General features: G+C 42.2%; 1 protein-coding gene across 1 annotated transcript in view; it reads left to right on the forward strand.

Annotated features, from left to right (window-relative positions):
• LOC147629508 (putative protein phosphatase 2C 5) overlaps positions 1 to 18287 on the forward strand; it is an 18509-nt gene extending 222 nt beyond the window's left edge. Inside the window, exons 1-8 of the mRNA XM_086812769.1 lie at positions 1 to 598; positions 14477 to 14648; positions 14781 to 14934; positions 15033 to 15096; positions 15223 to 15330; positions 15557 to 15682; positions 17262 to 17494; positions 17647 to 18287. The exon at positions 1 to 598 is cut by the window's left edge and continues 222 nt beyond it. Coding sequence (XP_086668895.1) covers positions 326 to 598; positions 14477 to 14648; positions 14781 to 14934; positions 15033 to 15096; positions 15223 to 15330; positions 15557 to 15682; positions 17262 to 17494; positions 17647 to 17869 — 1353 coding nt within the window. The 5' untranslated portion in view covers positions 1 to 325 and the 3' untranslated portion in view covers positions 17870 to 18287. The remainder of the gene's footprint in view (positions 599 to 14476; positions 14649 to 14780; positions 14935 to 15032; positions 15097 to 15222; positions 15331 to 15556; positions 15683 to 17261; positions 17495 to 17646) is intronic.
• Positions 18288 to 26741: the final 8454 nt, after the last annotated feature.

Below are 26741 nucleotides of genomic sequence, written 5' to 3' on the forward strand. Positions count from 1 at the left end.
TGCTCATCGAGGCTGCTCAAGCTTATGCTGTATTCACATGTAACATGATGTTTCCTGCACAGTGCAGTGAAGATCCCCTTGAAACCCTAAGCTTCATGTTCCTCCGTGCTACGAAGCCGATGAGCCCACAGAAACCTTCAGCGAGGATGCAGGATCCATGGATGGTTTGTATAGCGAAGAAGTGTATGATATGTGCACACGAAAAATGTCTTTGATACCCTCTGCTTCATGTTTCTCTGTGTCGAGGGGGTAATGACATCACAGAAGTCTTCAACAAGAACGCAGGATCCATGGACGGTCTGTGCCATGAAGATGTGCATGCTATATGCTGCATAAACTTGTGTGTCTCTGTGTAAAGATGAATGGGCAGCATCAAGCTTCTGCCATGGGGCAAGGGCAGGGTGTGCAGAGTAAGCAGGAACAGATGGTCCCTCTGTCATACCTGCTCAGTCGCGAGCTACAAAATGAGAGGATTCTGAAGCCAGTGATCCGATATGGACATGCCACGCAGCCAAAGAAGGGGGAGGACTATGCCCTTATCAAAACAGACTGCCAGAGAATACCCGGGGACCGATCTTCAGTCTTTGCGATCTTCTCGGTAAAGTTCTTTCATCCACGACCACTGATTTTAGAGTTCCTTTCATGCCCATGGCTATTGCATTTAGGGTTTCTTTCATGCCCATGGATATTGCATAGGGTTCCTCTCATGGATACCTCCTTTATTTTTCCCTTCATAACCATGGCTGGTCCATGTCTCCTCGTCTCTTAAACATTGAGATTGAACAAAGAAAGACTGAGATTCGCTACTGCCTCATGCAATCAGGCGTTTTGGCCGTGATTTAATTTTGCAAACCTTGAAACCATTTCAGTTGAAATTGAGTGCATTTGAGATAACACTGTTGGTTAGGGAAAACTGGAATCAACTTTCACATTGGTCCAGGGATTGTTTGGAGCCTGTTTGGAGACTCTTCAGGAAATCTCTCTGCTGGTGTGTTCAACGATGAGGAGGAGCACGGAGGAGACTTTATGTGAGGGTAGTGTCCTTGTGCAACGTGTCCCTGGGAGAGTGGTCAACCCGCGCACATCAAATTTTCCAAATACATAAAAAATAGCATGTACGAAGGATATTGTTCACTTATTTAGCACGTAGGACACATTCTCATTTGTTTAGGTGTTATCACATTTGTAGGGTTGTAGACTAAGGTTTACATATGGTGATTATAATAATACAGTAAGGTTCATGTATGGTGATTATAATAATAGAGGATATGACCAATTATGGTTAGTCCAAAGGTTAAGACTTTTGACATTCCTTTGAGGGCTATTTGAGCAAAGCCCAAGCCATTGATTTGGTACATTGTATACACACAAGCATTCTAGATTGATGCTTCTCAATTGTGATGTGTGATGATGTTTAATTGATGAGCCCTTGTCATGTGCAAGATTTGCCATGGACATTCTCTGAAGCTAGTCGTGAAGGGGCAACAGATAAAGAAGGACTTAAGAATCAGTTAGGACCTGGTTTTGGAGCAGGGGAGTGCAAGACATGGACAGTGTTGGACTAGGAGAGGTGAAACCGGCCTCTGGTAGAAACCAAAGTGCAGTAGACTAGCAGTCACCCTTCCACTTGTAGTCCAGATATAAAACAAATATGATTGGAGCTAGAGTGCCCCAAATCTGAAAATAAAAACAACACCTGTTGGCCCCAAAGCTTGGCGCCCCTTGTGGTATTTCTTTATTCAATTTCGAAAATATGTAAGGCTGAGTACAACAAAACCAGCCAAGAGAATACACCTGTATGTCCAATTTGGCAGCCCACAATACGTCTTAACACAGAGGATTCACACACACAGTGAATGGGAGAGAGAATTAGGGTTATTCATGTGGGAGACATACACTCCCGGAGAAGGAAGAGAGAGAGAGAAATGAAATGAAATGTTATATTAACGTCTTCAAAAGGCCATAATGACCTATGAGACCAAAAGTTACATCATGGTGGATCTGATACAATGTCTGGATAAAAAAACCCAGAAAATGAAAAATAAAGATGATACTACTGGCACCTAGAAAATGAAACTGGAACTGGAATATAGTGAGGGGAGGGTACGCTATGGAGGTGAGTGGAATATAGTGAGGGGATACAATATCATGTGGGACGGAGGGGTACACTATGGAGGTAATAGCATTGAGTTTGTGACACCCCTATCACACATGTATATTGCACTAGTACACATAGTGCACTTAGTGAAACCGATCCTGTCGAGTGGGAAAGACTCCGTTGGACACCCACACGCTTAATAGCACAACTTTAAAACCACAAATTTGAAATGGACAACTAAATACAACTTGAAATTTAAATGAAATGAAATGGAAAGATGGACACTAGCACTGGGGCCGGAACGGGCCGACCCCCCCCTCAATATATGATATATTTATTGGGAGTATTTAATAAATACAATGCTCCATGGGTTCCAAGAACCAGATAATGTCCATGTACATATGAAAACAGTACCAAACAAATAGGCTCGAAGTCGAATTTCGATGTAGAAGCTCGAAGCAGAATGACCACTAGTGTGATCCAATCTCTACGGTCCTGTGCTTTCACTGGACTCCGCGGAGAGCGCCTCACTGGTGTTCCAAGACCACGCACAAACAGGCGCTCTCGTACTAACGCCTGGCTCTCCCGATCTCAGCACCTTTGGACCGAGGTTCTCCAATAGAGCTTGGACAACCCGGCACCGAACGGGTGTTGGCCGTATAGGAAGTCGGGAATCCCTTACCAGATTTAAATACAAAATACTTTACTTAAATCTGAAATTCACTTACTTGTGGATGGTTGATGGAAAACCAATACCCGTGGTTTGATGAAGCCACCCAGGAGATGCGAAGTCCCCTTGATGAAGACTCAGTCGCCTTGTGGTGAACCACCAAGGCAAGTACCACCGCAAGAAAACCACAGCCGCTTGCTGTGAGAGAAAAAGCATCCACTTGCAAGGAAGAAGATGCTTGGCTGCAGCGTGGAGAGAATGAGTAGTTTGCTGGATATAGATCGCACAGCACCCACCTTTACTGGAGATGGAGGGTACAGCCGCCTGCAGGTGGTGATGCTGTGCACAGACGCCTACAGTTGGTGATACGCAGCTTGTAAGATAGAAGAATACGCAGCAGCCTCCGCAGCAATCAATCGAACTGCCTGAAGCCTGTGGAGTTGCCAACAATGATGGAGAGGATAGTATGCGCAGCTTGTACAACTTGTAGAAGATGAGCAGCCTGCAGGTAAAACTGGCGCAGAGGATAGGGCAGCGCAGCCTGCAGTTGTGCAGCCGCCTGCTGATGGAACCACAGCCGCCAGGTAGGGGAGGGAGAAGCAGCCGTACAGCAGCATGCACAGCTTGTATGGAGGAGGCAGCAGCGAAGAGGTGGTCGCCGGTTCCTTCACGCAAGAAAGTGTTCGCCCGGTTGATCTCACGTCAAAGGGTGAAAGCGATGATGATCTACGCTTGATGGAGAGAGTCTTTTTTATAAAAATTAAGGTGTAGTCTTCTTTAGTGAATTCCACGCATGCATGTGGGGGGAACTAGTGTGGGTAGGTGACCATGCCCACCCCCACACTCACTTAGTGAGGCTCCCCACCTTGGCCCCTAAGTGGGTGCCCACTTTTAAATAAATGTGAACACCTAACCTTATAAAATAAGAGGTTAGAAATAAAATAATAAAAACAACATGTGCAACATACTTACCACCTGTTCACATGCACCAAAACTCGTCAGAATACAGAGCAGACTTCACGACTCACTGGCAGGCGTCCCTGCTCAGTAAGTAACACGTCAAGCAGGCAAACACACAAATACATGTCATGCGAAAACAGTTTCAAACATGCAAAATATGTGTGCATGTGCAAATAGTAACATGGACATATCTCCCGTTCATGGAACAAGTACAAAATATCTGTCGGCACAAAATTGGCACGACATAAAAACATAAAAACCTGGTCTTCCTATGGAGTGACAGTCCCATAGGTAAGACACAGTTCCAGGCACGAGTCTCCCTATGGTGTGACAGTCCCATAGGCAAAACACGGCACGAATACTGGCTCTTCCATGGCGTGACAATCCCATGGGTCGAACACAGTCCAGGTCATACACGGGTGGCACTGGTCTGGCTCCCGTCCATACGACACCATCCTGCTAACACATGGGTGGCACCAGTCTGGCTCCCGTCCATGTCATCAAAAAACTGGCCTCTTCACACGAGACACCGGCCTGGCTTCAAGTGAACGAGACGCAAAAACTGGAGATGGACCAAATGGTCGGCCAATTGGTGACACTTAGTACATTAAAAGTACTAAGTGTACTATATACTATAACTTATGGGCTTGTACACACTACAAGGGTGGGCATAATGCCTTTACCCCAACAACCTCCCACTTAAAGGCAAAGTGCTCTTAAGTAAAGGAAAAGAAAAATCAGCATGTACATGATAATATACAAGGCCATATCAAGGCTGAAACTGGCCTCATCCAATGTCCATCAAGTGTCTGCAATGAGCAAACCGCTCTGGCAAACTCTTTGTCAACAGATCAGCCGGGTTGTCATCCGTATGAATCTTAACAAGCTGAATTTGCTTGTTCGCTATCACCTCTCTGATGAAGTGATACTTCACATCCACATGCTTCGTCGTTGCATGAAAGACAGGGTTCTTTGCCAACTGGATGGCACTCTGACTGTCACAATGCAACAATGGAATATCCCCTGTATAACCCAAATCAACCACTAACCGAGATAGCCATAATGCCTCCTTGCAAGCCTCTGTGGCTGCAATATACTCGGCCTCTGTAGTAGATAAGGTAGTGCACTTCTGCATCCTGGATATCCATGACACAGCACCTCCTGTGAATGTAAACACATAACCGGTAGTAGACTTCCGGTTATCTGGATGACCGGCATAATCCGAATCCGTGTAACCATGCACTAATGCATCCTGTTTGCCAAAACATATGCACATATCCTGTGTGCCCTTCAGATATCTCATGACACCTTTCACTGCTTCCCAATGCTTCTTGCCAGGGTTGGCCATGTATCTAGAAACCACTCCCACTGCAAATGCAATGTCCGGCCTAGTAGCAACCATGGCATACATGAGACTGCCACAAGCTGAAGCATACGGAATCTTGGCCATATCAGCCCTGCCACTATCTGACTGTGGGCTGTCCATAGCACTGAGTTTCACATATGGAGGCAAAGGAGTACTAGTCTTCTTCCTCCCGTCCATATTGAACCTCTGCAACACTTTGCCAATGTATTCCTTCTGAGACAAATACAACACATGCTGATTTCTGTCCCGAAGTATCCGCATACCCAAGATGTGATTTGCATCACCCAAATCCTTCATATCAAAGGTTTGATGCAGCCTCTTCTTCAAGGCATCCATCTCTTTACGAGATTTCCCGGCAATCAACATATCATCAACATACAAGATGAGGATCAATAGACTGCCATCCAAAGCTTTCTTGGTGTATAAGCAATGATCTATGTCACTTCTCCTGAAATTCTGGGATTTCATGAATGTATCAAATTTATGATACCATTCTCTTGGTGCCTGTTTGAGCCCATAAAGACTCTTTTTCAGCTTGCATACAAGCTTCTCCTTTCCATTCACTGCATAACCCTCTGGCTGTTGCATATATATCTCCTCATGGAGATCACCGTGAAGAAAAGCAGTCTTCACATCCATCTGAATCAAGTCCAGATCATCATGTGCAACCAAAGCTAACACAGCTCTAAGTGTGGTCATTTTGACCACTGGAGAGAAGATCTCCTCAAAGTCCACACCATATTCCTGCTTGAAGCCCTTAGCCACTAACCTGGCTTTGTATCTTGGCTTTGCATCTGGTGCAACTTTGAGCCTGTAAACCCACTTGCATGGCAAAACCTTCTTGCGTGCAGGCAAATGCACCAACTTCCATGTTCCATTTTTGTGCAGAGAATCCATCTCTGACTTCATGGCACGCTCCCAAAGAGCCTTGTCTGCCCTCTGTAAAGCCTCCTTATAACATGAGGGCTCCCCACAGTCAGTGAGCATCAAGTAGTCAACCTCTGGAACAAACCTGTCAGGGGCTCTGGAGGGTCTTGTGGACCTCCGTACCCAATGACCATCATTTGCAGGCTGCTGTCCAGCCTGCATATCACCCATTGGTGGCTCCTGTTCCATGCCATAAGGCTGAAATATCGTGCCCGGTATCTCCTCTAACTGTGGTATATCCATAGGGATATCTTCTGCCATCTCTGGCTGTCCATTTGGACCATTTTCAGCACCATTTAAGGGCTGGTTTTGCTGCGGTAATGGCTGATTTACAGCCCTTGGTTGTTGTTCATGATGTCCATCATCATCAAAGATGACTTTGCCAGGCTCCTGTTGCCTTGCAGGCTCCTTATACATGCATGTTTCATAAAAAATGACATCATTGCTGCGTATAATCTTTCTATTCACGGGATCCCAAAGTCTATACCCCATTTCACCTCTGTCAATATCCTAGGAATATGCATTTGTGAGACTTAGGATCAAGTTTGGTGCGCATTTCCCTGCGTATGTGCATGTACGCAACGCAACCAAACACTCTCAAGTGCTTGTATGACGGAGGCTTCCCTGTCCATACTTCCTCTGGCACTTTCCCACCAAGCCTCGTGTTAGGTGACCTGTTTATAAGGTGAACGGCTGTCATAATAGCTTCAGTCCAAAAACCATGAGGTAACGCAGCATGTGACAACAAAGAACGGACCTTCTCCTGAATAGTCCTGTTCATCCTCTCTGCTGTCCCGTTTTGTGGAGGATCATAAGGAGTAGAGAGCTCCCTCTTGATGCCTTTAGCATCACAAAAGTCCTGAAACTGTTTGGACATATACTCTCCACCATTGTCGGAACGCAAAGCCTTCAGTGTTTTGCCAGTTTGATTCTCAACAAGAGCAACAAACTTCTGAAACACTGAGAATGTATCACTCTTCAAACGAAGAGAATAAACCCACACCTTACGTGTGGCATCATCAATAAAAGACAGAGTATTTTGCCCCTCCCAAAGAAAGCTGAGGCATCTCACATACATCTGTATGCACAAGCTCTAACTGAGCATCTTTCTGTCCAAGAGCTTTCTTGTGGGGGCACTGCAGTTGCCTCCATATATACAATGCTCACAAAACTGAAAACTTGAAAACTTTAGAGAAGGCAAGTAACCCAAACGAGACAATTGCTTCATTCCCTTGACACTCATGTGTCCCAACCGGCTATGCCACATAGAGATTTCCGGCAGCTCGGTTGCATTTACATTAGCATGGTGACAAACACCTGCATGCATAAAGTAAAGAGTGTCCACCTTAGAGCCTCTGGCAACAACCAGTGAGCCCTTACTGATTTTTCACTTTCCACGACCAAATGTGGTAACATAACCAGCATCATCAAGCTGTCCAGTAGAAAGCAGGTTCTTCTTGATCTCAGGCACATGTCTGACATCATGGAGCATAAGCTGTGAGCCATCTGAAAACACAAGCCTCACATCACCTCTGCCAAGAATCTTGCATGTATGGTTGTCACCCAAATAAACCACTCCTTCATTGCCAGCAGTATACCTGACAAACAAGTCTCTGCAACCTGTGACATGAAAGGAGGCACCTGAATCAATGATCCATGAGTGCATACCATGACCACCTGGAAGAAGTGAGGGCATCAAGTGAAGACGTAAATAGGACCTCATCCTCACTGTCACCTGCATGTGACACATTGACTTCTTTAATCTTGACTCCACTTTTGCCCTTTGGCTTTACATCTTTGGCTTCATCTTTGTCTTTGTCTTTGCCTTTTTCCTTTTCTTTTTGATCATTTTTCCATTTGTAGCATTGCTTTTTAATGTGTCCCTTCTTGCCACAATAATGGCATTCCAAGTCCTTTTTGGAGCGAGACTTGCTCCTTTTCCGTTCTTGGCTTTTTCCCCTTTGTTGGGATCTCCCACGTGTATTCATTGCATTGGACTTTCCAACAGAATTGTTCTTCCTGTTCATCTCTTCTTGAAGAAGAGCACCTTCCACATCTGCATATGACAGCATAGCATTCGAATTGCTAGTGGCTGTCCTGAATGTGTCCCAACTCCCTGGCAAAGTGCATAAGAGAAAAGTGGCTTTGAACTCATCGTCCATTGCCAACTTTTGATTAATGACTTGGCTGACAATACCATTAAACTCATTTAGATGGGCTGCCATAGACGCCCCTTCCTTCATCTGAAGACCTATGAGTTTCTTCAACCAATACACTTTGCTTGAGGCACTTTGCTGGGCATACAAGTCCTGCAATCTCTGCCACATTCCCCAAGCTGTCTTCTCTTCACGAATGCTGAAAAGTAAAGAGTCTGACACAGACAACATGAAAGTAGATCTTGCCAGCTCATCCATATCTTCCCACTCTTCAGCAGTAAGAGAAGCGGGCATTACACCCCTTTCTTTGATAGGCTTGTGCTGCTTTTTCTAGAGCAACACATTATAGCACTGGGTTTGCCAAATATCATAGTTATGTGAGCCTTCAAGCTTCTTGATGTGAAGCAATGAAGAGCTCGCACCTATGGTTGCCATAGCAATATGCAACCTGTCAATGCCTGACTCCCTGCAAAATTTGCAAACACTGCACCAAAAGCACACAAAGTGCTCACAGTTGTTCTCCCAAGCTTTATCTCCCGCTGCGGAAGCACAAATGCAACTCTACTCCCACTTTATGTGATGAAATCACCAAAATCTGGTTGCTGCAGATTTAGGACAGCACCTTAAATGTGCTCTGTTGCCCTTCCAAAGTACTGTACAGCAGTACTAAGTGCTCACCAATGATGTACCAAACCTGTACCGGCAAGTACAGCAGCTGAAATTGAACCTTTTGCTCACTCAAATCAATGTGCAGCCATGCCAAAACTTGCACAAAGTTGTGCCAAATCTGTACCAGCAAGTACAGTAGCAATAAATGCTTTCTTGGCTGTCCAAATGAGTAAAAATCAGACTTTTACAGTCCCGCGAACACTGCATACAACAGTCCCGAACAGAAATTGGGCAAAAGCCCCTTGACTGCAAGCTGATTTCTGAGGATTCAAGGCATAAATGTCTTGCCTGCTGCTTTGCCAAGCTCAACAAGCATACGATCTTGAAAAGCCCCTTGATTTAAGATCAATTGCTGATCATACATGGTACATTGATGCACATGAAGGCATCCAGAGTCTTCGAAATGCTTCCCCTTGGCCACATATACATCTAATACATGAAAGCCGCTTGATTTACAGGCACATTGAGTGCTTGTCAGGCATCAACACATTGCCCAAAGCATCAAATGCGATTGCCTGCATGCAAATCAATCCAATCGGCACAAAAGCCCCTTGATTTGCACTGCAATTTGCTGCAATTTTGCCCGAATGTGCGATTTCTCACATCATACAGCATGTATGAATGCTTAATTGCACAATTACATCAAAAGCCCCAAATTTCGACATCCAATTTCCTGCAAATTGATCCTGATTGTGACCAATTTCTCCCAATTTTGCCAATTTTGCTCAGAAATTGAGCAATTCGGCACCTGTACCTGCTCAATTGATGATTGTATCTGCTCAATTGCAAATCCCAAAAAAAAAATTGAAGCATGTACCTCGTAAATTTCTGAATTTTTCGTTGCAGAAAAAAAGGGATGATGAATTTGGTGCTTCTGCAGAAATCTGATGTGAAGACGATGAGACCGGCCAAACCAGCGCTGGCTCCATTGATCAAGCTTGTGCACTTCAGAAACCGCTTCCCTGGCTCTTCGACCTTGGCAAGTTGCCTACTGGAGGAAAGTCCCCTCTTTGAATGGCCACGAAAAGAGGCTTCGCACTACGGATACTCGATCGTAGGCGTGTTCGATGGACGCCCGAATATGGACGTTGGTCAGCAGCGGGAGCAGCAGTCCTTGCGATGAGGTCGCGCACATGACGTTTGTTGACGCCGCCTCTTTGAGACACAGATCTGTGTGTTGGGGTAAAGGCATTATGCCCACCCTTGTAGTGTGTACAAGCCCATAAGTTATAGTATATAGTACACTTAGTACTTTTAATGTACTAAGTGCACTATGTGTACTAGTGCAATATACATGTGTGATAGGGGTGTCACACACTCAATGCTATTGAGTTGACTTATCCCCATAACTCTCTCTCTCTCTCTCTCTTCCTTCTCCCTGTGTGTACCTGTCTGTACAGACCAGAAAATCAGCACTGTACCTGTCCGTACAGGTCAGTAGAACACTACTGTACGTGTCCGTTCAATTCCCACACGTGTCTGTACTGTATTGGTCAGTACCTAACAGCAGCCGCCTGTTGACTGCACCTGTCAACACAGCCTGCACTCGTACTGCCCAGCGCCGCCTGCTCCTGACCTGTCCGTACACTGTACTAGCAGTCGTACAATATTGTACCTGCAGTCGTATCTTCTTGCGCTGCCTGTACCTGCAAGTGCAGCCGCCTGAACAGCCGCCGCCAGTACCTACAGTACGGATTCCTGTTAGCGCTGACTGTACCTGCAGTCGTACACTTGTACCTGCAGTCGTACAGCTCTACACGACCAGTTTTCTTCTCACACACAACAGCAAAAACAGACTTCTCTGCAGCAACCGACTTCCTTTTCCTACTCTCCACGCTTGAGCTTACGCGACTCCCAAAAGCTAGAGAGAGAGTGAGGTGAGAGAGGCATGCAACTCCCAAAAGTGGAGTTCTCCAAACTTATCCTAGGGTCCCAACTTTAATAATCATTAAAGTTTCCTAGGGGCCACTAAGGCCTAGGGGCAACCATCAATAAAACATTAAAAACATTAATGTTTTTGTCCCCCTTCACATCTGAAGTGTCCACACATCATTTTCATTTGTTCGGGCACCCCAAATGTGAATCTTTTAATATTTTTGCTCAGCAACCACCATGCCCATACTTGTGCTGTTCCATTTTCACAAGGCCATGACATACCCCCCTCTTGAAAAATGGCAAGCGTCCTCGATTGCATTCTGGTGATACAGCAAAATATCCAAAGTGAAATATACAATATGGCAAGATCAACGTCCCAATCTCTCTAAGCCATGCACATGTATCAACATCCACTGCGAACCAATGGCGTAGTAGTAGTCCAAGTTGTATACCACTGTGAACCATACACAACCACAATATCCCATGTGACTAGTACACATATATCATAGAAGTCCAATAAACAGATGTACTGTCAGCCATCAGTACCTTCGGGTGAGATAAAAACTGCACCAAGCGACCTCTAGATGTCATCTGAGCCTGTCTGTATCAAGGGAGTGGAGGTGCTACCCCCCTCTTGAGCATTAGGCAATGCTCTAGACCCATGCTCTGCTGAACCTGAATGAGCCACAACAAGAGTCAGCTCTAACTCAAAGGCATCGAGATAAAGCTGCAAAACCTGAGGTGAATCTGTTAAGTCACCTTTCTCCATCCACTTCGCATCCATCGGTGAATAGTTCTTGAACTTCACAAGATAGCAACGGGAAACTTTACCTCGTACCTTTCTTTCCTTATGTGCCAGTATCTGCTATGGAATAAGAACCTCATCAAGTTCCTCAACTTCCGGCTGAGCCTCATCTGATACATCCTCAGGCACATCCCCACGGAAAGGTCTAAGGAGACTCACGTGAAAAGCATTGTGAATCCTCCAGTGATCTGGTAGCTTCAAACGATAGGCTACCTCACCAATCTTTTCCAATGCGTGAAAAGGCCCATAATAACGCATGCTCAACTTAGGGAATAAGCGCTCTTTACCCTTCATCTTCTTGAGTCTAGTCTTTTCAAAGCGCAAAAGAACCCAATCACCCAATGCAAACTCTAAAGCACGTCTGTGACGGTCTGCGGCTTTCTTTTGCTTTAGCTGAGTTTTTTGGAGTGCCAACTTAACTCTCCGATAAGCTTCATCCATGTTTTCCACATACTGATCAGCCTCAAAGATCTTATCCTTTGTATGCAAGATGGGTGGTAGCTTCTTCCCTCCTTCCACAATCTCAAAAGGCACCTTGCCTGTCGAGGTATGTACAGTGTTGTTATATGCAAACTCCACCAAAGGAAGATACTTTTCCCATTGTTGCTTGTGCTCTGACACATAACACTTAAGAAGATCCAACACTGTAGAGTTAGCCTCTTCTGACTGACCATCTGTTTGTGGATGAAATGACGATGAAAACTTGAGAGTTGTACCCATGTTGTCAAACAACCCTCTCCAGAACAAACTCGTCATCCGTGGATCACGGTCACTAATGATAGACGTAGGTAAGCCATGATACTTGAAGATGTTCGCCATGAAATACTTCACCATATGATCCACTTTGATCGTCTTACGCACGGGAATGAAATGAGCTTGCTTACTGAACCTGCATATGATAGTCCAAATGCCATCATTGCCCGTTTGTGTCCGTGGAAGATCAAATATAAAATCCATGGCAATGCTCTCCCAAGGTCTATCTGGAATAGGTAAAGGCTGTAGTAACCCTGGTGTCTTTTGACGGTCAAACTTTAGCTTCTGACATACGATGCATTGCCTCACAAAGGCATCAACATCTCCTCTCAAGGTTGGCCAATAAAAGAAAGTCTCCATTGCTTTTACCGTGGCGTCAATACCTCTATGACCTGCATACGGTGGAGCATGACTTTCAATCATAACCTTGAGTCGCAATGGCCTGGTAACACACAGTCTGCCATGCATCAATAAAAATCCATCTCTGAGAGTGTAATGCTCATGCTGTTGATCCTCAGACATCTGATCATACAACCTTTCAAAGTCCTCATCATGGGCATACTGCTCTTTCATTTCATCAAGCTCATGATGATAAGCAAGTGAAACTGCTGAGACCTGTGGCTTGCGTGACAAAGCATCTGCCACTACATTCTTTTTGCCTTCCACATGTACAATCTGGAAGTGAAACATAGACAAAAAGTTTGCCCAACGCATATGCTTCTCTGAAAGCTTAGTTTGCGTGAGGAAATAACGCAAGGTTTGATGATCTGTCTGCACAGTGAAATCAGCCCCAAGCAAGTAGTGTTTCCATGTAGAAAGAGCTTGAATGACAGTCAACATCACTTTCTCATAAACCTGTAAATGCTTCTCTCATAGGCTATCACATGTCCCTCCTGCATGAGAACTGCCCCAATGCTACTTCCTCATGCATCACACTGGACAACAAAAGTCTTTCGGAGGTCCGGTAACACCAATACTGGATCCGAAGTAAGCTTTTCTTTGAGCTTTTTGAATGCTGTAATTTTCCGATCAGCCCATCTAAACGGAGTTGCCTTCTTTGTTAAGGCATGAAGAGGCGAAGCAATTTCAGCAAAATACGGTATGTACCTATGCTTTTCCTCAGTTTGTGAATGCCCAATCATATCATCAAAGAATGTGTCCACAAACGCTCTATGAGGCTTGAAAATCCTGTCCATCATTCTGTTAAATGTGGCAGGTGCATTTGTTAAACCAAAGGGCATAACCAAGAACTCATACAACCCAAACGTGGTTCGAAATGCTGTCTTATGCACATCCTCGGGTCTAATACGTATCTGATGATACCGGCTTTTCAAGTCAATGCGACTAAAGACTGTGGAGCCCTGTAAGCGGTCCTCGATCCTCGGTATGGGGAATCGATTCTTGATGGTGTTCTTGTTCAGCGCCCTGTAATCAATACACATGCGCCAAGAACGATCCTTCTTTTGCATCAAGAGTACAGGTGAGCAAAAGGGTGATGAGCTAGGTTGTATCAACCCTTTATTCAAAAGCTCCTGCACCTGACTCATAATCTCTTCCTGCTGGGCTGCACTAACACGGTACGGCGGTTGATTTGGTGGGAACGGGGAACGGCAACTTGAAAGAGTGGGGGCTATTGGATGGCACTGAATGGGAGGAGGGGCTGTTGGACGGAACGGGGATCTCTAATGGTGGGAGGGGAAGGTTTCCCTTCCTTATTATGAGCCGAACACACATGTACCAAACTGTCAATTTGGCATAGCGGTTAATGTTATTTAGACACAAGAGGTTTGGTCCTTGGTTCTTCTTCCACAAAAAACAAATACATTATACTTCTGCAGCCTACTCTGTCTCGGTGCTTACATCATCGTCCTTGCCGATTTACCGCTCCCTTACAAATCTGCTATTTCTTGCCGATTGTTGACCCTACGAGCAGTAGATGTAATTTTTCGCTTGCCCAAAGTGGGTTCCGTATACAATCTGTGGTTGTGGATGGCTGGAAATCTATGGCTGTTGAACTTTGAGGGTAATCGATTGTTGAACAGGAAAATTGATTCTCAAACTAGTCATTGAGGTGTGACCATCCTGACAGTAAAAAATAATGATGAAAACTGGAGGAAAGGTGATAAATTAACTTGTGGTTTTTATATGGATATCATCAGCATCGTAATAATCAAGTTGGAGAAACATGTTTTGTCAGGTTCTAGATGGTCACAATGGAGCTGCAGCTGCTGCATATGCGAAAGACAATCTACTGAAGGATGTGATGGGTGCAGTTCCTCCTAATCTCAGCAGAGATGAATGGTTGGCAATGCTACCAAGAGCATTAGTTGCTGGTTTTGTGAAAACTGACAAGGAATTTCAAAAGAAAGGTTTGAATGAAATTGCTTTTGTCTTTATCAAAATGGCTTAGTATGTGCCATAGAGTTTTGGTTATTTCAGCAAATAAACCTCCATGTATGTGTATGGATGGAAATCAAAGACCAGAAATCTTGGATTTTCAGAACAATCATCAGGAACAACAGTCACCTTTGTCGTAGTGGATGGATGGACTGTTACCGTTGCCTCTGTCGGAGATTCACGTTGTATTCTAGATTCCCAAGGAGATGCTATATCCACATTGACGGTTGATCACAGACTGGAAGATAACGTGGAGGAGTAAGATGATCATGCCAATCCAGTTAGGTTAATTTTTATATCTCTTGGAACTTATCAGAGACGCTGTGCTTGAGCTCAACTGTTTTACTCTTTTGCAGAAGGGATAGGGTAACAGCGAGCGGAGGTGAAGTGGGCAGGCTGAGCTTGGTTGGTGGGGTCGAGGTAAAGGTTTCTTGGAACTTTTCTCTTCTAAGAAGCGTGGTTTGAAGATGCTAGTTTGGTTTTCCAATGCTTTCAACTCTTGGGGAGAATTTTTGAGCTTCTCAATGCCTTGCTTTCGATTAACAGATTGGGCCATTACGGTGCTGGCCGGGTGGCCTTTGCCTCTCAAGGTCCATTGGTGACATGGATGTTGGTGAATTTATTGTACCCATACCTCATGTGAAACAAGTAAAGGTGAGCTCAAAGGATCGTCATCAATGGTTTGATTTTTGGAAGCCTGATTTTCTGGTTGAAAGATGGTCTTCAACCAGGGGAAATGCTAGAATTTGCCAGCATCTTAGCACTATTTAAGGTTTGATTAGGACTTTTGAAAGTTCAAATCTAGAAATGTGTAAAGTTGTTTTTTTTAAAATCAATCTTTTTTCTTTTAATTAGACTTGTTGCTTTGGGATTTTTGCAGCTTTCAAATGCGGGTGGTCGACTCATCATTGCCTCAGATGGTGTTTGGGATGCTTTAAGCTGTGAAAAGGTGGCAAAGTGTTGCCGAGGTCTGCCTGCTGAGCTTGCAGCAAAACAAGTCGTCAAGGTTTGTACTATGTTTGTTTCATTGCCAATTTGCTTGTATGCATTCCTCTTTTAGTTATGCCTTTGATAAACATCTTTTTCTTATTAAAGTGCTGTTATAGTTAACACGCCCAGTCATGAATTAGACAGTGAGGTACTATCCCAATTGGGTGTACAAGTATGGTCAATCATCATCCCAAATGCAGATGCAATGACTTTGGTCCTTACCTCTGATCCGTTACAAAGCTTTGTGCTTTGCAAATGTGGAGCTGCAAGGGTAACTATGGGCTCTGATCAGGGGAACTAAAATTGTGGATGCGTGAAGTGCTGAAACAGGGTCCTTTTAGAGGCACGGAGCATGGGTTTTGTGGAAGTGAACAGATGTGCTGGGGGATGGCAGTGTGTTGTTTGGGGTCTATTCCCCATGTCTCCTATGTCTCCTGCTAATTCAACAGCATGCTGCAGCTCCTTCGGCATCTTATAAGCCTCGGGAAGGGTGGATGCTTGCCTGTGGAATGTAGTAATCACTGGGATTGTGAAACACAAATGCTTCCGCGTGTGACAGCCTCGTGGCCTGTCCTCGATGCAGAGGAACTTATTGCTGAGGCTCATGGCCAGAGGCTACATGGTTATATATAGGAGATGTGTATGTGTTGCTGTCCATCTTATTAATGAGGAGGTACTTATGGCTGAAGCGCATGATGAGGGGATATTAAAAAAACAAAGGCTTGAGTAATGCATTCTTTCTATGATTACTGTTTCATATGTAGTTTTCAAGTCTTCATGTTATATTACATTGTGCATATGGAATATACATTGATGAACTACCACTGACTTATAGACCCTTGTGCAAATAGGACCCAATTTTATCTGAATTTGGCCCTAAATGGGGTGGTCTCACTGTAGGAAAAGCAAGAGAGGGAGGTGGCTTGTTTACACAGGAGATTTTGTCTTCTAAGGATTATTTTTATGGAAGACAGCATGTAGTTGTTTTTAAGAATAGCTCCACTACAATGATCCATGCCATTCTCATCTATTTATAATCTGTTAGCCTTCCCTGGGACGAGAAGTGTCATGTGAAGGTGTTTGCTGGGTTATTGTCTCGAAGACCCATACCTTGAGTGATTAATTAGACAGTGGTTTCACGAAAAAAAAGTTTATTCTCTCAAAGACAATGGACCATGTGGTCCGCTAGTTGCGGATTTGGATTTGTTGACTAGGGTACGAGGTTGGGTCTCTGGCTACCACATCAGAGTCCTCAACTATGTCAGTTGGCTAGCTTGCCTGTCTGGATGCAGTTTTTTGTAAACCCATTCGTCATTTGATAAGCCATTGGGCTTGGCATGGCATATATTTGAAAGGAATCTTGTATATCATTTCACAATTTCTGTTTTTTAATCATGACTAAGGCATTTATCTTTACTGCATCTATGGAGGGTTTATCATGACTATGACGTTTATCTTCACTGCACCTAAGGAGGATTGTTGTTAGGTAGTCTGTACATGATCACTCTGCATATTGAAATATTGCAAAATCTTAGAACGGTGTTAATGATAATTTCTATATCATCTGGCTAAATTTTCACAACATTATGTTGCAGGAAGCGCTCAAGGCTAGAGGCCTTCGGGATGATACAACATGCCTTGTGGTTGATATAATGCCACCGAAGCTTCCTACCCCTGTATCTCCTGCTGTTAAGAAGCAGAGCAAGCTGAAAGCTTTTCTTTTTGGAAAGAGGTCTCGGGAAGTGAGAACAAAACCTCCTGATAAGCTGGCTGAGGTGGGCATTGTTGAGGAGCTTTTTGAGCAGGGATCTGCCATTTTGGCTGAGAGGTAGGTTCTTCGCTTTTCATGCGTGTGTTAATTGTGGTACTTCTTGCATTAAATTCACAATTTTCACAATAGGGTTTGATGCTAAGAAGCTTTTGCAAATAGCTCAGTTTGTCCTCTGTTACATTTTTATGGTTGTTTACTTGTATTAGCAGGCTTGGATCAGATAGCACAATACCAGCAGCTTCAGGATTGTTTCACTGTGCAATATGCCAAACAGATATAACACCACGTGAAGGTATATCCGTGCATGCTGGCTCGTTTTTCTCCATGAGTGCAAGGCCGTGGGAGGGGCCATTCTTATGTGTGAGCTGTAAGTTGAAGAAAGATGCCATGGAGGGCAAGAAGCAAGCAAGAGAGAGGGTCAGTGTTACATGACCTCTCTTTTCTTGGTCATGCGATATATACACGCTATTGCAGTAGTGGCGTACTGAGAGTGGCCACTTTATGTTACCGGGGCCAATGATTATCCTTGACCCAAAGCCATGCATTCACAAGGCCTAAACTTTCAGAGGTGTCCTTGACAGTACACTGGAGATGCGTCTGACTCGGGTTTTGCTGATAATTGTATTTTTTTCCCGCTGACTTCATGGTGCATTTAGGAACATCATGGTCTCTGTAGATTCCCTATCGATTGCCGTCTTAGTAAAATTCCCTATTGATCACTTTGGATCTATCACATAAAGCTCCCATCAGGAAAAGATGAATGTACCTCAGGGAGCATTGTGAAATAGTACAAGCTGTTATCTTTGGAATGAGATACAAGTACAGCAAATGGAATGAACTATTCAAAGTCTACTTGCGTTTTCCTCTTAGTCTCCACTCTCATTGTGTATGACTTAAGCAATTTGTAACGGAGCAATTGCATGAATGTTTGCTTACCTTTGAAGGGCAACCTACAGTGTTAGTAAAGCACCTCAAGGTTCAGAGTATTGGGCATACATGACACTCGTGCTGCATACTGGAAGAAGAAGCTACATTGCACTGCAGACCATCGGATAGAAATCACTGCACACTTAATAGTGCACACGTGTATTTTGGTTGTGGACATTCTTAAAACATGTTTTACCCTCTTGCACGGCAGCAAGGTAAAGTGCGCCACGTTGTCGGGCTTGAGTGTAGGCATTGGAGATGATTTTCAAGTCTATCCGGCACTTGGAATGAGCTGAACCATGGGTTCTAGCAATCTGGTTGATGCAACTAATCACAAGCATTTTAAATCTGGGACTCACGCATATGGATTGAATATGAAATATGTAGAAATGCATACCTATTTCTTTCAGCAACCACGTGAGTATGCATGTGGATCTTGACAAAAGAGTTTTGGCTTTACTATTTTAAGAAGATTCCTTTTTAGAGGGTTCCTACAAATGTGTAGCTTGTAAATATTTTTTTGAATTTACTCTTGGCTTTCATTTTACAAAAACAACTCTGAAGGCTTTTTTTTTGGGGCATTGTCATATAAAAATGATTATGCACTTTCAACCCTAACATCATGAAATGCTCTGAAACTCTAAGCTAGAAAAAGAAACAAGTTGACATGTTTCTACCTATATAATAACTTATATATGGAGAACAAAATGATGGCAAAAACCTAATACGAACATTACTTTCAAACACATACGAAGGAGCGAATTGGTTTGTACTTGTAAAAAATTGAATCAGTTCTATTCAATGTAATGGGCACATTCAACTAGTCTGCTTGGATAGCAGTTTTTTTGTAACATAAAAATTGAAGCCAAATTAATAAACATAGAAGTGTAGCGTACATATAAATAGGTCAAAAAACCACTGCATCAGCAGAATATGTTATCATGTAGCAACAGCACCAAATAAACTAGTCTTTTATAAACCTTTCACAGAAACTTCCACATAACCACTAGTGTATCCTAATTTTAGTGATTCGATGATACCAACTATAAAAGTAAAAAACCACCTAGGAATAATTGACACTACCAACTCTAAGAGTAAAAAGCCACCTACGAATAATTAATAGAGAGAGAGAGAGAGAGGGGGGGGGGTTCAATACATCACAAGAAAGAGAAAATGTTTTTTTTATATTGCATAGCTGGATGCATGGCATGGGCTTAGCCACAAGAGAAGGATCCATTTGATAGAACCACAAAAAGAATCATGTTTGAACAATCCAAAGCTTGACTTTAATGCTCGACTCTTTGAACATGCTAAAATGTCATGTATAGAGTGTTTGCTCGCTTTCGTCTTCTTTGTTGTTGTTTGCCTTCTTGACTGACTAAAGCCATCCAATGTATATAGCTTTTATTGATGGTGTATAGCTTCACACTCCTTGTATCAGAAAAAGTAAATAGCTGTAAGCCTTCAAACAGGGACAGGAAAAAGGATCAATATACCCTGATGACATGATGCACAAATTAGATTATATGAAACAAGAATGTTGTTATATATATATATATATATATATATATATATATATATTGTTTGTAGAATATTGTTATATACCATGTTGATTCAAAAAGATAATGGGGTTGTGTTTGTAAAGTTTTATATGATTGCTCTCTTTTATTTATTAAAGACATACAGTGTTTAATTGCAAGAAGATTTATATATGTTTTGAATATCTTGAAAGTGTTTTTTCAATGACATTGTAAAGCTTCAATAATGAGGTACAATGGAGTAGGTTTATCATGATGTTATTTGGATTTTGGATAATCCAAATACATGTTATTTGGATTTTGGATAATCCAAATACATGTTTTCTAATTAACGATATCTCAGGAGGCATGTGTCATCCTCATTCATCATTAGACATTTTAGACATCAAACGAGGCCTAGTGCCTCCTTTCGGTGGCTTTTTGTGGAATATTCCAGGATTTTGTGGTGGGTGAACTTTTTTTAGTGCACTAAAAGTGAGTCTAGCTTCAAAGCATGATATATTTGCTCTTGTAGTTCTAGCTCTTCATGTTAAGAAGAGAATGATAGACTTATTTGGTCTTGGCCTTTTTCAAAGCATGATATATTTGGTCTTGGCCTTTTTCAAAGCATGATATAGTTTTGGTCTTAGCCTTTTTCAAAGCACAATATATTTTAAAAGTAAGGCATTTCTCATTGCTTAGTGTTTTACAAAAGTCGCTACTTTTCATTAGATTATACTTTTCGTAGAAAATCTTCGACGACTCAATTTTTTTCTTGTAATATATATTTTTATACCTATGTCATATCTAAGAATATTGTTTTGTTTGTCAATCCCCTTTAGCAAACGTCTTGTGAAAATCTTGTGGAGTTTATTTTTTAAATTCTTTCTATTCTTGTCATTTTCTATTTTCTATTTATGTTGTTTTTTGGTATATTTATTGCCATTGCTATAATGTCCACCAAGCAAAAGAATGACTTATGTGATTTCCAAGTGATCCCTAGCTGTAACTTCCAATGGCCAAAAACTGTATCTTAAGTATGCAAAACAACCCCAAACTTGCTCTCCATGATGGAACCTCCCTTATCAACACTTTCAAATACAAGTACCATGATATCCAAGGAGTATGAAGCTCTCTAACAATGATTTACAAGAAATTCCAGCAAGAAAAATCACTGTTATGTCTCTTCATTTGATCCACCAAATGAACCCAAAAGATAGAGACAACCATGTACCCCTTGGGTCAAATGGAAATCTAGGTTGTGCATTTGCCAAAAGAATGGCCCTAGAACCCCCTGGATCAAATGGCCAATGTCGAAAATCATCATCGGAGGTGAGGCAAAGCATGTATCCTCGTGGATCAAATGGAAAATGTAAAGGACCATCGTCTATGACAAAGATAGTCATGTGCTCTCCATCAAAATTACATTCCAAATGGCACAAAACACATCCAAAAGTGAATTCCCAACTGTATAAACCATCACCTCCTGTCGACATCCAAAGGTCCAAAGATACACATCTCATAGCTAATATCCGTATGAGCATAGATGTGATCATGATCATTCCATAGACTCTCCATAGGTGTCACTCTAGCATTAATGCAATGCACATAGCTATGATCAAAATAGACTAAATCCTTGTGTGCACCATCATTACCACATGTGTAATCCTCCCTAGTGTCCCAAGTGTGATCCTCAAATTTAACATAGGCATGACTCTCGTCTTAACATTGGACTTTGATAAGGCATCCACACATGAAGTGGTTTAATAGAGCTCCAATCATAAACCTTCCATTCCGAACTCAGAAAAGCATCATAAGTTGGATTCACAAATGTAGTCCACGGACCACCTATCAATGCATGAACAACACTTTCCATAGGTGAATCCAAGGCATGGCTGTCCACACCAATGCATGAGTAACACTAATTAGTGCATGAGCATCACATATGTCCGCACCATGAGCATCACACAAAGTACATACACAGCTGTACATTCTCTCGTGAACATAGGCATTCATCTCCTGCAAAGTCATTAATAGAAGGTGAAGTGCCCAAAGCAAAACCATCCACCTCCATAACACATATGGACACCATCCCATGCATATCAATATCTCTTGAAGACGACTCCAAGTAACCCCAAGAAAAGACGACTCATCCCAAGACGGCGATCTGTGCCAATCCACATGTGCTTGTTTCCTAAAACAATTATCAATCAATGCATCATAAAGCCAACTGTGAAGAGTCCTTGAGAAAGGTGAAGGAAGCTCTATCAATGGGCTGAAATTTTCCAGCCATCATAAAGCTCATCATTGGCTCACAATGGGTTGCTTATGGATGTTTCTAACATAGGAAAAAGATCTATGCATGCCGGAACACAATCGACACATGAGATAGTGTCCAAAACTTCTTGCACTTGCGTGTATGGCTTCACAATCACTTTCTTTTTAGAAATTTTAGCAAATGTGGTATCCCTAAGGATATCCTCAATGAACTCGCAAAGGCCCACATAATCATAGTCCATGCAATGACCAAAAGGTTGAGTGAGCGGGTAACCTCTTTTATCCCTTTTGAAACCCAAATATTTCAACATGAGTTGAAGAATTCCATCCCCTCTCAAGCGTGAAGTGTAGCCAAGAATGGGTAACACCAACTCATTCATTTCTGTCTTGCTTAGCTCAACCAACTTGCCCTTGTGATTGACCCTTTGGGTATGCATGTGAAAAAGTCCCACCAACACCATGATCTCATCAAGACTAATGTCCTTTATCAATTTGCACAATACATGAAGTCTTTGTCTAATCTTTACACAAAACCCTCTATACTTTCCTTCTCTTTGCTATCAGGGGACGAAAAAGGAGAAGGTATTAATATCTCTCCATATAGCTAGATAAAGAGTTCTCATGTGAGAACATCATGCATCAATCTCTAAAGCACTTTTGCTCTTGGGTGGTTACAAAGTGCTGCACAACATCATATACCGAATTCGACCAATCCCAATCATATTTGTACATTTCCTTCATCCACCAAGGTCTAGCTCGTCCCTTGAAAAATGAGAAGTCACTTTCTTCACTTTGTCAAGCTTGCCACAAGGAAAGGCATGAAAATAGGCATCCCAATTATGAATCCAATCCTTAAGTCCCATGCAAGTGACTCCTTCACCATCAAATGCAAGTGACTCCTTCACCATCAAATGCAGACAATGTTTGTGCAAATGGTTCTCCTCTTTTGAACCATCCACTATCCTCATCAATTGAGTCTATAAGATTACTCTCAAGGGTGTTGAGCTGAGATTTAACTCCATTTTTTGGGTTCCAATCACCATTGCTATGAGTGACCTCATAGGAAGAATTGTAGCCACCTTGATTGAGTTGAGATTCAACTTCACTTTCATAGATCCAATCATCATTTTGCTATGAGTGACCTCATAGGAAGAATCATAGCCAACTTGATTCTCGTAGACATAAGAATCAAAATCCATACCTTCCGTATGCCCTTGAAGATCATACTCATAGTCTTCATCACATTGATCATTATCCATGTTGAGTCTTCATGATTGTTACTATCCTCATCGAAAGTATCCTCTTCAATGAAATCTTCCTCATCCATGGCACAACTTTAATTGCAAGTAATATCATCGGTACTATAACCATCTTCATCCTCATAATAGCTTTCATCATCCTCACTATCACAGTCACCCATGACTCCCGAATAATATATCGGACTCAAAATTACTAAACTATGTCCCCAGTATAAAATTTGATCCAACTAGTGACTCTCCGGAGTCCAATCGACAAGGTTGAAAGCTTGTCGTGAAGCTTATGCATTGAGGATTGAAGCCCAATGATTGCTTTTTGATCAACCCTAAACCCTCTTGACTGAATTAGGGTTTAGCACTTTGCTCTATGTAGTCAAAAGTTGCCAAAACATCAAATACGATGTATTTTGCTCAAATGAACTCTAAATTTGATGAGCTTTAATTTTCCACGTCCGCAATGGAGAGAGCAAGGATGCATGAAAACAAGTTTGAAAAGCAAATCGCCCTTATTGACCAAAGTTAACCAGTAGAAAAGTCGACCGCTTTGAGTTGACCGGTCAAATGGTTTTCGAATTAGGCATGCTTGGGATTTTTTGGAAAGCTCTTGATACGTACTTTCATGATGTGCAATCAAATTTTGATTAGCACCAAGCATTTATGTCTGGGCCACACTTTGTGCACATAGTCCCAAAAATTGTGTGGTAGGAAATCTTAAAGTTGATGGTCTTTCCGGAATCCTATTCAAGGGATTAATAGTTTGATAGAAAGCTATCAAATGAGGCTATCCAACGCTCCATAGGGCTTCAAATCAGGTCACACTAATAATGACTGAATTTGACCCTAGCGCACAACCTGTATATAGCCAAAATTGACCCGCAAGTCTTAAATGTGCAAAGCTTGATCACCAATGATATTCTCAATGTCCATAAGCATATATTGGCCCAAGAATAGCATTTAATATTGAATTTTGACAAAAACTTGGCATGACATTTGCGCACGTGCAATCGAATCTCAATCCATAATGATCCGACACATACTGGGGCAACGATAAATGCCTCAATGCATAGGCAACTTTGCATAATCTTTGCCATAATGCAAGTGATTCTAATTCACTTGCTTCTATCAATGCATTCATCATTGCCTTACCCATGCATTTGCCATAGTGTCAATGCCAATGTACTCGAATTGAATTGTCGTCGGAGAAGCACGTTGAATCTTGCCGGCCAAGCTCTTCCAACCCCTTTACTCAAGTTTGAAATCTAAGAGCAAGGGTTTGGGCCATGTCTTTCCCACCAGGTACCTAATCCCTCACTGTACCACTTTACCATGGCACTCATGGCACGGTGAGTTTAGGCCATGCTCCCCCGTGGTCTCTCCTCCACATACCAGGGTACCCTCACACATCACCAGTGACTAGAAATGAAAAGTGTAGTACAATGTGAGGTGGAGACAAATTGATTTTAAGCATGACTCATGCACTTACAAATTTTCATATACTCAAGTATATACATATGCTCATCCATGAATCTCCCAAAGATCTCAATACATCCAAAATAGAATCCAAAAGCAATTAGAGTCAATCGTTCAACACCTTTAACTTGCTTATTATAACATGTGGCCTTCAATGCTTCTTATAACATGTGGCTTTGCACGGATTTAGCAAATATAACATGCTAATTGTATGCAATTAAGCATATGAAGCATCCATTGACAAGTGACAAGGCAAATAGAGTTTCCAAATGATGAATCAATTACAATATTCCTCAAGGAAGTAGGAATGACTGATTCTTAGCAAAAATGATTGATTCTTGGTAAAAAATTCCCAACTTTGAGACCTAAGATTGATTCATTAGCTAATGTGATGGAATGGTTTGCTTATTGACATTGTTGATGATTCTAATGATATCTAAGCACTCCCAATGGCATGTATTAATGAACAATGGTGAGAAAATTAGGGTTTCTTGGTGAAAAACCCTAATTCTTGCTCCATTGATTCAATCTTGGTAGATATAGTATGAATCATGCAAGATAATGTTGAATCAAAGCATTAATCCTTTCATCAAGCATAGATTCCATCATGAAACCCTAAACGTCCCAACACATGAAAGAGCACATAATAACCAAGACTATATGATAATGGTGGATAGGGTTTATGAAAATGAGCCATACACAGCGGCGTAGGCATGAAACAAGTCGAGCTGTAAAAAAAACAGCGATGCTACATCAAAAGGCAAGAAAAGCGACCTTTGACCAAAGGAAAACGCAGCCTTGCTGCTGTAGGTGGCCGAAATTTGTGCTTCTCCTCCTTGTTCAAGGCCCCTTTTCACACTCTGGCATCAAAATGTTTTCACACAAACTCATGTGCATCCCATGATGGACCATGAAAATATGCTCCAAATTCTACTCAAATTGATGACCAGTTTGAATCAAGGTTTCCATAGCCATCAATGTAATCCATTCTCAACATCCAAACTTGAAGCATTTTCATGTTGGGGTCAAGATTTCCAAGAAAAGTTTGGAAGAGATTCAATAGCATCAAGAAGATTCAAGAATCATATATATTTTTTTGATTTTTTTTTGAAAAGAAGAAGATGGATCAAGAGCTAGGCTCTGATACCAATGAAAGAAGGGAGGAAGGAGACGACTCGTTAGCGTGGAGTCGGGGAACATAGGACATCGTATACACGGAGTCCAATACATGGGTGAAGGTCACCATGGAAGCTTGTATGAGCAAGACTTGATTGATATTGAGTAAAGATGATAAAAGTGATTATTTACAACTTAGCCTTATAAGTGTCTTATATACCTTGGCCCCCTTTTCACACCTATTAATGCCTTGGCCTCCCCATTGGGGGCCATGCACAAGGCCCATAGTCTGTAGCCCATAACCCTTAGTCCTTTAGCTTTTTATTACACCACAATCATAATTTCATTGTCCATGTACATGATTTTATAGCTCCAAGATGAGATCATCTAGATCTACTTTTCTTTCACCTTCTTCAAGATTCTTCTTCACCCCTTATAATGCATCAACCAAATATCCTTTGAATATTAAAATATTTCAAATACTTCACACACAATTTCCTTTTTATTCAAACATGTGCAGACAAATACAAGGATCACATGCTTCCCTATCAATACATAAGACCTATCACTATAGTTTCAACAAGTCCTCCCCTTGGTGATGGATTCCCTATCAATACATAAGACCTATCACTATAGTTTCAGCAAGTCCTCCCCTTGGTGATGGATTCCCTATCAATACATAAGACCTATCACCATAGTTTCAACAAGTCTCCCCCTTGGTGCTGGATTCCCTTTCTATCA

Source organism: Cibotium barometz, chromosome 18 (assembly GCF_041138505.1).
Source record: "Cibotium barometz isolate CiBa-2024 chromosome 18, ASM4113850v1, whole genome shotgun sequence".
Taxonomy (NCBI): Eukaryota; Viridiplantae; Streptophyta; class Polypodiopsida; order Cyatheales; family Cibotiaceae; genus Cibotium; species Cibotium barometz.